The sequence below is a fragment of the Poecilia formosa genome, unplaced genomic scaffold (assembly GCF_000485575.1).
Source record: "Poecilia formosa unplaced genomic scaffold, Poecilia_formosa-5.1.2 Scaffold458, whole genome shotgun sequence".
Classification (NCBI taxonomy): domain Eukaryota; kingdom Metazoa; phylum Chordata; class Actinopteri; order Cyprinodontiformes; family Poeciliidae; genus Poecilia; species Poecilia formosa.
This window is the reverse complement of record NW_006800397.1, coordinates 249,649-260,710: the sequence shown is the minus strand read 5'-3', so window position 1 is coordinate 260,710 and position 11,062 is coordinate 249,649. Positions and strand designations below refer to the sequence as shown.

General features: G+C 43.5%; 1 protein-coding gene across 4 annotated transcripts in view; it reads left to right on the top strand.

Annotated features, from left to right (window-relative positions):
• Window positions 1–11,062, top strand: part of LOC103155983 (C-terminal-binding protein 1) — a 14,217-nt gene extending 3,155 nt beyond the window's left edge. For 2 of the 4 annotated variants that reach the window (XM_007577878.2, XM_016663954.1), the window contains exons 2-11: window positions 4,572–4,726; window positions 5,439–5,583; window positions 6,220–6,323; window positions 6,684–6,786; window positions 7,038–7,162; window positions 7,375–7,464; window positions 7,581–7,711; window positions 8,390–8,517; window positions 8,618–8,729; window positions 9,837–11,062. In XM_007577878.2, the coding sequence (XP_007577940.1) occupies window positions 4,572–4,726; window positions 5,439–5,583; window positions 6,220–6,323; window positions 6,684–6,786; window positions 7,038–7,162; window positions 7,375–7,464; window positions 7,581–7,711; window positions 8,390–8,517; window positions 8,618–8,729; window positions 9,837–10,032 (1,289 nt within the window). In that variant the 3' untranslated portion in view covers window positions 10,033–11,062. Of the gene's footprint in view, window positions 1–133; window positions 187–1,654; window positions 2,398–4,571; window positions 4,727–5,438; window positions 5,584–6,219; window positions 6,324–6,683; window positions 6,787–7,037; window positions 7,163–7,374; window positions 7,465–7,580; window positions 7,712–8,389; window positions 8,518–8,617; window positions 8,730–9,836 lie in introns of those variants that run through there. The other 2 variants (XM_007577880.2, XM_007577879.2) reach the window with 2 other exon arrangements.

Below are 11,062 nucleotides of genomic sequence, written 5' to 3'. Positions count from 1 at the left end.
TAGAAACCCGGTAACCGTGGTTACCGTGGTTACCGAAGAGCGATGCTGGCCTGTTGGATGATCTGTTCAGTCAGAAATGGTTTCCAGAAACAGGACAGGAATATCGCCGTCTGCAGAGACGGAAACGTTTCTCATTCCCACTGCAGACAGATTACCTGAGTCTGAGCTGTTGATGATTTACACCAGGTGAGTCAGAGGAAGCAGGTAAATAATCAGTTAGAAGGAAAACTTTAATTTATGACATAACCACTGTTTTAAAACAGATTATTTCCATGGATGATAATAATATAAGCCTTCAGTTAAATGACAGAAACTCGCTGCTAATCACAGCCTCATTACTAAGCAGCACTTTTTACTTTTACTATGGTAATATTATCAGAAAGTGTCACTATATTTACTGAAAAGTAACATTTCTGGATCCTGGATGAAGAATAAACAAGTTTTAATCAAATTTATATGAGATACAAATCTGTAATTTATGTTGAAGTGAGACCTCCTGTTTCTACACCAGCTGAGCTCTGCCAGTAATTTAAACACTGGAAGTACTTTAATCTAGCTTAAACTATTAACCTATTCATATATTTATATGATTAGTTACATAAATACTTTAGTGAACATTTGTCACTTCAATTTCAGTTCCATGTATTTGTTTTTTATCTGAATCTGAATTAGTAGTTTTGTGTTTGACTCTTCTGGTCTTTATTAATAAATTAAAAATGCTCCATTGTATGTAGAAGTGAGTATGTGTGCTATCGGTGAGTGCGGGTTTTGACTGGACAGTAGGAAGTAAAGATCACAGTTTAGCCGTTTTAAAAGCAGACCCACACACGTTCTTTCCCTGCTGGTTGGTTTCATTGATTCATGAAGCTACAGACTCACTGAGCTGCTTCTCCTTCACAGCGTTTCTGTTTTAGGGTAATAAAAACTTCTCTGATTTCTAAAGACATGTTGCAGCGAGACATCACACCCCCGGCTTCCTGCTGGAGGACAAAACTGCTAGCCGACGATAACTAGCATTGGTTTCAGCTATTAAGTTGTCAATATAATGCATGCGATGTTAAATGATATAATAAAATAAAAAGGGATGCAGTGCTTTGGTACAAATGATCAATACTACATCAACTAGATAACCAGGTCAGGAAAAGGTTTTAATATAAAATGGTGAAGGTGACGGCACTACGTCAGCTATGCTAGCTTGACTATTACAACCTTAACATGTAGATGTGCTGCAGAATTTGGTGTTTCAATTCAGTAAAAAAAAAAAAAACAGCAACCCACACGCCAACTCTGATAGATCATCAGTAGAGCGGGTTTTCAAATTAGCTAATCAACCACCGCTGTGTTAGCTTAGCTAACAGCAGCAGGAGCTAATCCACAAGAGTGATCACTTATTAATAAACGCAAAATAAACATCAAGCCTAAAAACTGTAGCAGACTGAGTTTCTGTTCTTTGTGTGGGAAATGTGTGTGTGTTTGTTGTTGAATCCTGATATGTTAGGGGAGCTGTTGTCAGTCAGTTGCTATGGCAACGGGTCTGTGTGTAGCGTAGCCAAAAAAAAGAGTGAGAAAAAAGGATAATACGAATAGTTTTGAGTTATTCTTTGGGGATTTTTCTGGTTTTATTTTCCCTATTAAAGATGCAGCTATTAAATTAATACTTTCATCTCCAGGTTTTGTTTAGTTAATGGCTGCAGCAGCGCGGCTCCAGATGGCAAGTAAAAGAATTGTCTTGTTGCGCTCCAGCGTTGTGAGCATGTCCAAAATTTATGCAGTGGTTAGCTTGATTTTTCTATGTGTCTGTTTAAAGTCTAGAGGGCCACATAAGAACTTAAGGTGGCCCGGGTTTGGCCCCCGGGCCTCGAGTTTGACACATGGCTTTAGAAGAGAAGGGCTGCAGAGGCGTGTGAAGTGGAGCCGGTCCTCCAAGGTCATCACCAGGCGGTGGAATGACAGTTATTTCCTCCCTCAGAAATGCCTGGAATCCAGATCCAGAGTTTCCAGCAAACCGCGGAGCTCAAACTGGGCCTCCTGCTGGTTCCGGTCGCTCCCAGCCTGCTTCTGGTTCTGCAGAACTCTGCAGCTTAAACCAAACTCAGTTCTGCAACACAGAGCAGGGAGCTGAGCTCGACCCACGTTGGAAAAAGAAAATGCGTTTGCCAACAGATCCGGACCAAAACCCGGTTCTGTGATTAAAGTACGGTTCTGCTGCAAACGGAGCCGAGAAATGCAGAAGGAAGTCCAACCAGCGGCGTTAAAAATAACTCCTAACTGAAGATGAGAGAACGTCTTGAAAACCCGCCTTTCAACAACAGGTTGAAAACGTGTGATTTCACTTTGAACAACTTTTATTTAAGGAGTTACTGACTTAAACCCAAAAATCTCACTGGAACGTTGTTGGTAAGTTACTTTCATCTATTTCAAGTCTACTGAGATATTTGCAACTGGAACTAGACAAAAAATACTTTCGTTGCTCAGTCACCGTCGTACGATGGCGTATTTGGGTCATGATTTAAAAAAGAACAGGAAATAAAATTTTCTAGAAACGAACATGAAAAAGTCAGAAATTTAAATGTTTGTTATGGAAAGTTTCTGGGATTAATCTCAGAAATTTCAGTTTCGTTTTAGCAAATTTTCAACATTTCAAACTCAGACATTTCCAAAACATTTTTCCAGAAAATTTCCGATAGTAATCTCAAAATTATATATATTCTTTAGTAAATTTTTTGACATTTGAAACTCAGAAATGTCTTCTTTTTCTAGCAAATTCTCAAAAATTCTTTGTTTTCTGGTGACGATGTACTTTTTGTTATTAGAGCCTTCTGCAACACTGTTTATGCGACGTCTGAATCCCACAATGCATTCTGGCTCCGAGCGGCTCCGGATGCCGTCTGGATTCTCTGGAGCCTCCAGGGAGAAACTCAGAGCGAAGTGACAGAAGGAGTCGCTTCTGTCAGGCTGCATGTCAGAGATGAGATGAGGAAAAGGTCAGCAGGAAACCTGCTGACTCGGCAGAAACAGTTCTATCTGGAGGGAAACCAGGAAATGTTCCTGGAGAAACTCGACTCTCTGCCAGCAGGACCTTCAGGAAAACCTCATTTAATGAAACCTCAGATGTAAACGTGACAGGAGGTCTCACTCCTACCTGATTACTGACCCAATAGGTTCTGATTTCTGATCAGCTAGAGATCAATACTTCAGAAAATATCCACATCCTGTTTTTTCTGCTTTGTTGCTTTAATAAATTCATCTTTAATTTATTGCTGAGCAGGAAAAATAACTTTTCATGGATATTATTTTCCCTAAGCACTTTCAATTTTCTGCTTTTGGTTCAAGGTTCAAGCACAAAATCTTACCAAGTATTTCTGTTTAGTTTTAATGCAAATATTTTATTACACTTGAATTAAGACAAAACTCGCTTACAACCTTTCAGAAACTTGTTCTAAATAAACAATTCCCTAGAATGTACTTTAAAAAGCCCCAGTTCCAGATTATTTCCCTTGTAACATTTTATGGTTTGAGATTATAAGTGAAATAATCTGTTAGCGTAACTAGAACTTATTTTAAAATCAGTATTAAGGAATACTGGTTTCACTGTTCACTGTACAAAGTATTTACTTTTCATGCGTATTTTATCTATTATGTCTATTTGGCATAGATGTTCAGGAAGACATTAATGGGAACATCGTAAAATGATTAGTTGTTTGTGTGGAGATTTGGGGACTTCAAAGCTACTGGATGGATTTGCTTTTGAAGGAATTAAATCTATAAAACCGTCAGAAAAGCTTCATGTTGTTTGGCACGCTTCATTTTGAAAAGTCAAAATTTCACTATAAAAAACTCAGAAATTTGCCAGAAAAAACAAAAACAAGGACATTTTTAGATTAGTTTCAGGAATTTTCTGTAAAGTTTCAAAAGTTGAAAAATGTTGACTTTTGAAAATGTGAAATTTCCAAGATTTTTCTAAAAAATAACAAAAATTAGAGATTAATCTAAAAATTTCTACATTTTAATTACTTTTGTCTCAATGGCCCAAATACGACTGTGAGTGATGGAAAGTTTTTCTAAACTCGTTTCTGGCACAAATATTTTATTCCACTTGAAATAAGATAAAATTAACGAGCAACTTCCCTGCGAGGCATAAAAGATCGATTTCATTGAATGATTCCTCAAATTTGATGAAAAGGTTCTAGTGATGAGTGAAATAGTCCAGATTTTCCCTTATTGTTAGCCAGGTGAAAGGTGTGTTTTGTGCATTCAGACTCACATCCTCCTCATCCTCTTCCTCATCCTCATCCTCATCAGGCTTTGTTGTAAGTTAGTTTTAATTTATTTCAAGTGTGCTGGGACATTTGCAGTACAAACTATAGACTGAAATCCTTGGTAAGGTTTTGTGTTTTTTGCAGTGTAACCTGGAGTTTTTTGGGAGCAGTGATGGTTGTAGAGTCGACCAGCTGCTGGGAGGAAGGATCTGTGGTTACGCTCCTTTGTGCACCCTGGATGCAGAAATGTTTGAGTGATTGCAGTTAAACACCTCCTGAGTGATCCGCCTTCTTCTTTCCTTTTGTTTTCAGGCATCAGGCCTCCCATCATGAACGGGCCGATGCACCCGCGCCCCCTGGTGGCGCTGCTGGACGGCAGAGACTGTACCGTGGAGATGCCCATCCTGAAGGACGTCGCAACCGTGGCGTTCTGCGACGCTCAGTCCACACAGGAAATCCACGAGAAGGTAACGTCCACACGCTGATGATGCAGCTTTAGAAAAGCCTCCATGGCGTCTTCAGATCGATTCCTCCACATCAGGGTCAAACTGTTTCATGAGGCGCAAGGCATGGCGCGGTGCGGGGCGCGGCGCTGCTCACCGCCATCATTTCACATTCAGCACAGCTGCAGACTTGCATTATGGATTTATATTATATATTTTACATATCTAAAAACAAAAATTATGCAACTCACCCTGAGAAACTGAACAATATTCCTGCAGACAAATTCTTCTGATCAAGAAATCCTGGGGTTGTTTCCGCTTATATCCAGCTTTTCTTTTTAACCACTGTTCTTAAGCTACTCATGCATTGTTAGTTAAACACAGTCCTTTGATGAGCCAACTGTATTTGACGACTCAAGACATAAAAGCTACTAGGACACATTTACTTTTAATACAGACAATAAGTTATCAGGATATTTTGATTCCTGGGCAAAATTTGATTCTCACTCCTTACCAGTTGGTGGCGATAATGGTCCATTAAGCTGTTGGACAATCTCCATTAAAAAAAAGACAAAGAGAAAACAGTGTGACATCATCTCCCTAGCAACGGGGTCAGCGTTAGAAGAACAAGTCTGCTTTGAATGCAGCAAATAATCTGTTGATTTCGGTGCACCTGCTGCTGTTTCCTATGATTTAGGTTGAACTTTCAGGACGGATGCTGGTTCTGTGTGTGCAGGTGCTAAACGAAGCCGTGGGGGCGTTGATGTACCACACCATCACCCTGATGAGGGAAGACCTGGAGAAGTTCAAGGCGCTGCGCATCATCGTTCGCATCGGCAGCGGCTACGACAACATAGACATCAAATCCACCGGGGAGCTCGGTACAAACCACAAACACCCTCAACTGACCACAAGATTGGTTTCGCTGACAGGCTAACTCCTTTTAGCACAACTTAATCACAACAACAGTCTTTTCCAATCAGACGGTGTAGAAGCAGAAATTAAAACCCAGGGAGCCGAGAGAAGCGGCTTCGTCCTCCATTGATGCTGTCGGTGGATGCAGCTAGTGCGTCAGGTTTACCAGGTTTACACGAATACCAAAGGTTCCAACTCGGGACTTTTGTGTAAAAAAAATAAATACTGCGTCTGTGATCAAAATTAAACGATTAAAATGCAAAAAAATATTACTTTTAATAAATGCCAGTTAAAGTGTAATCTGTTCCAGCGTGATAATAAGAATGTTGTGATGTGTGAGGAACAGTACACAGGGGGCAGGAAACAAATCTAATACTAAGGAATAACCTGACCTAACAACATAGAAAGAAACTAGGCTCACTAAGAAGGCCTGAACTAAAACAAACAGAAACAGGAAAGAGGAAAGGAAAACAGAATAACAAACAACCGAGGACTTACCAGAGAAGTCTGGTTGAAGTTCGTCTTCCTCCCAGCAGCTCCGTGACTCTGCAGACGTCAGCTGGCTCTCCTCCAGAAGCTCACCTTGCTCTCTGCTCCGGCAGGTATAGCCGTGTGCAACATGCCGGCAGCGTCGGTGGAGGAGACGGCAGACTCCACGCTGTGCCACATCCTCACCCTGTACCGACGCACCACCTGGCTGCACCAGGTTTGTAGCTCCGCAGCCCAGACAGCAGGCAGGGAACCAACACTCACTGGGTTTGTTGGAGGTGTGCATCCGCTCACCGCCATCATTATTTACACTATAACTAACAAATAATCTCTGCCAACTGACATATAAGCAAAATTGAAACATTTCATTTTCTTTAGAATGTGGCTGTATTTGAAAGACGTTGATGTAAAGTGTAGAAGGTACAGTAAAATGATTTGTTCCTCAAATCATTGCTTAGACTCATGTGTTGTAGTCTGACAGGACTTAGCTTGTGGTGCAGAGTGAATTACAGCAGGATCACCGTGTGTCTGCGCTGTCCGCTCCGTTGAAGTGACGATGCGTCTTCACTCCCGCCAGGCTCTCCGGGAAGGGACGCGGGTTCAGAGCGTGGAGCAGATCCGAGAGGTGGCGTCAGGCGCGGCCAGGATCAGAGGAGAGACGCTGGGACTCATTGGGCTCGGTGAGTATCCAAACTGGTGTCACGAACTGGTCCACATCAGTTCAGGCCTTTTCATTTCGTACAGGACAACTAATCTGCCCGAGCAGAAAGGCATCGTTGAAGGAAAGTCAGGAGAAGTCAGATTAGTATAAGATTTGGAGGAGAGCAAACTCAAACTTTTTTACCTACATGCTAAAAAGCTTGTTGCTCAGAAAGACAATCCTGTATAAGACACTTACAATCTAGACGTAACAAAGCGGATGTGTTTGTAGGCCGGGTCGGCCAGGCCGTCGCCCTGCGAGCCAAGGCCTTCGGCTTCAACGTGATTTTCTACGACCCATATTTGGCCGACGGCGTAGAAAGATCCCTGGGGCTCCAACGGGTCACCACCCTGCAGGTAAACCCAGCCGGCCTTCATGTCTACCTTTCTGTGCCTTCAGATCAATTAAATGGAGGATTCCAGTAAATGAGATTAAACCTCATTTACAGTTCTGGTCAGAAAGCTTTAGAAACATCTGAAGGGCCTGCAGGCAGCAGGTCCTGCAGCGTAAATGTTTCCATCTATTACTGAGTGACATTCTGATGGGGATTTATCATCTTCCTCCTCAGGACCTTCTCTTCCACTCTGACTGTGTCTCTCTGCACTGCAGCCTCAACGAGCACAACCACCACCTGATCAACGACTTCACCATCAAACAGGTACGCCGAGCCCAGAGGCTGGCAAGGCCATCAAGGAAGCTCATAAAGTCACATCAAGCCCGGGCTGAATGGTGTGTGTGTGTGTGTGTGTGTGTGTCGGTGTGTGTGTGTTAAAGATGCGGCAGGGGGCGTTCCTGGTGAACACAGCCAGGGGGGGCCTGGTGGATGAGAAGGCTCTGGCTCAGGCTCTGAAGGAGGGCAGGATACGCGGGGCGGCTCTGGATGTCCATGAGGCAGAACCTTTCAGGTATTACTCTACTGAGCAAATGCTTCATCAAGTTGTAAGAGAACTGGCTTCGTTGAGCATCAAACCATTCTCCAGAAGATGTTTGGGTTTTCCATCTACCCAACAGCAAACTGCAATCCAGCTTCTTTTGTTGATATCATCTCAGTCCAGAATAAAGTGTTGAAGTGCTCCTGCTCCAGATTCTGATGATCTTGATCCTTTGGTTGTTCTTGAACTTCCTAAACAATTTGAGGGAGACGGTTTGGGTCAGAGGTTTGGCGGTTCGAACAGAACCATGATCCCAAACAAACATCTAACCTGGATAACCAAGGCCCACACTGAGCCGGCAGGCCAGCAGCGAGACACCATCTGATTTCAGTAAACTGTAACGTCTCTGATCAGAAAGATGGCGGAAGCTTGTTGGTTTCTCTGAAACTTTAGGGACATTTGTCCAAATGTTAGTAGGGCTGAGTGTATGTAAAGTTTTGACCTTGTGTGGATTAGAGAAAACCCACAACAAATTGTTGCATTTAATTTTTGCATTAAAAGTCCCAGATCAGTATCACACCTAATGCTGATGACGGTTTTCTTTCTGTGTGAATCCCAGTTTGTCTTCTATGTTTGAGTTAAATGATAAAGTAACTGGACAGAGTAATTTCCTGCAGCTGATCTGAAGCGTACCGTTTGTTGCTGTGGCAGCTTCAGTCAAGGTCCACTGAAGGACGCTCCCAACCTGATCTGCACGCCGCACGCCGCCTGGTACAGCGAACAGGCATCACTGGAGATGAGAGAAGAGGCGGCGAGGGAAATCCGGAGGGCTGTGACAGGTTGGTGAAGAGTCAGTGACCAAAGGACACATTTTAGAAGTTCCCTTATCAGACAGACAAAACAGATTTGTTTTGCTGATCCTTATTTGTTCATTTTCAGGTCGAATCCCAGACAGTCTGAAGAATTGCGTGAATAAGGAGTTCCTCTCACCCAACAACCACTGGGCCGTCGACCCGGCTGCGGTCCACCCTGAGCTCAACGGCGCCTACAGGTACCGGCCGGCGCTGGGGCGGGCAGGCTGAGTTATCGGCAAGAATTGGAGATGATCCAACATCTAGCTTATCAATACATGTAGCTGCCAGGTTAGGCCAGCAGTGCTTCGTTAAAGTATTTATACACTTTACTGTATTTTACTGGATTTTATGTGATCAACACAACTCAAAGTGGTTTTACACCTGATCGGCCAGTAGACTCGGTTCAATAAGGGACCAAATTCGCCATATTTGTTCCACCTCCAGCTGCTGCCGTTCTTTTTCTCACTGCAGTCAAATGATCCAAACTAATTGGAAAACCTGTTCCCCTCCTGGCCTGTGGGGGCGCTGCACCAAGAACCACTGAAGGAAACGACACAAAAACCTCTGAAGACACTGAAAGCAACTTCCTTCTTCACCAGATGGAAACAAGATGGAGGCGTCAGATTTTAGCAGTTGGAGGATTTCTCTTTAGTCTTTGGCTAAAGACCAGGAGCCATTTCTGCTGCTAGCGCTAGGCTAGCATGTTAGCTTTGGTTGTATTTACCCAGAATGCCCTGCACTGTAGTTCACTTCCTGCTTCTGGAGCGATCTCTGGTCCACTTGGTGTTCACATTCAAACCGAACCAGAGTTCACTTCAACCAAACCCAGCCTGAGGTTTGGAAGACCAGAGGTCAGAGGTCAATTAGCACTCACACCTCACCAACCGGACCGAAGCTTCAAGGCAATCGGACCAGAGTGGGGTAAAGCGGACTGAACAGGGATGATGTGAAAACACTCTTAGTACATATATGTGAAGTGAAAGGAAACAGATACATGGTTTTACAGTTTTTATGAATAAAAAGCATAAAATGTGGCATGTGTTACTAAAACCTTCGCAGGCAGTAGAGACTCACATGCTGGACTCTTGTCCTTTGGGAGCCATCCCATAATATCTCTGGCTGCATGTTTAAGGGGGCTGTCCTGTTGGAAGGTGAACCTCCAGCCTCAGGTTTTCTGATTTATCTCAATCTAAAGTTCTCCAAACAGATCAGCTGTTACTTCCATCACTGCTCTGCGCTGGTCTGTCAGGTCTCTGTAAAATCCACTGAGCTGTGTGAACAGTTTTGCCCCTCCTGCCCCTCAGGTACCCCCCCGGGGTGGTGAGCTTGCCGGCCGGCGGCCTCCCTCCGCCCGTCGAAGGCATCGTCCCGAGCGCCGTGCCCATCACGCACACCCTCCCGCCCGCTGCCGCACACCCGCCCCACGCGCCGTCTCCCGGACAGAACACAGTGAAGCCACCAGAGGGCGACAGAGAGCAGCACCCCAACGACCAGCTGTAGCCTCTCTGCACACAGTTCAGGTGCCACCTGCCTCCCAACAGGCAGGTCTCCCTCCCAGCTGGAGCAGGACTGATGCTTTACTCAACAACCCAGAAAGTTCCTCTAAACCAACATCTGATCGTTGGTGCCTCAACAGAAAAAATGGAAACAATTTTAAATTGATTTGGGGGGGAAAAATAATCCAGAAAATCTTTAGGCTGTTGGTGTCCAAAGTTAGAGGGTTTCATGTGTTCTGTGTCTTTTCCTTATTTGATGTGAAAGCAAAGTTATTGGGTTTGAGATGAATGTAACCTGCCTGTGAACAGATTTTAGAACATGATGATATTTGTATTCCAGTCTTAACAAAAACTGGTTTAAAAATACAATATCTCGTTTTCTTTTTATTTGTCCCTAAATTAGCAAGGCCCCAAAAAAGAGGCAGCTTTTTGCACACCATCTCAGGAACCTACGTTTCCGCAGTTGGTAATCTAGTTTTTCTAACATTTTTCTTTTCTAAATAGTTTTTATGCCACTCAGTGCTTTTGTTTTTCTACCTGCTTGCCTTTCCGTGTCCCGTTGCGTTAGAAACGAACAACTTTAGTGAGATATAAAGTTGATCTAATGCTTGTTTCTGTTGGTTTTGTTTAAGGAGCATGTCTCTTTGCTCTGGGATTGTGTAAATGTTTGAACCGAAGGCGTAATGGGAGGAACGTTTAGGAGAGGTGGTGAAATGGTAAACATGCTGGGACCTGTTGATTCTGTTGTTTTCATTCATGGGCTGACGAGGCGACAGACTGAGACCGATTAGAAACATGGTTTGTTTTTAATAATTCACCTATTCTGGCAGCAATTCTGCTCCTGTTCTGACCAGCATTATAACTTTGATGTAGGAATGACATTTTGTCAACCAGAATGACCAACACTATGCTAGGCTACGTTCACACAGATAATCCTTTCACCCCAAAAAGTACAATTTGTTCCACTTCCATACGTGGATCTAAATTTTTACTGCTGTAAACAGAGCGCCGCCGCGGCCATCTTTACTGCCGTA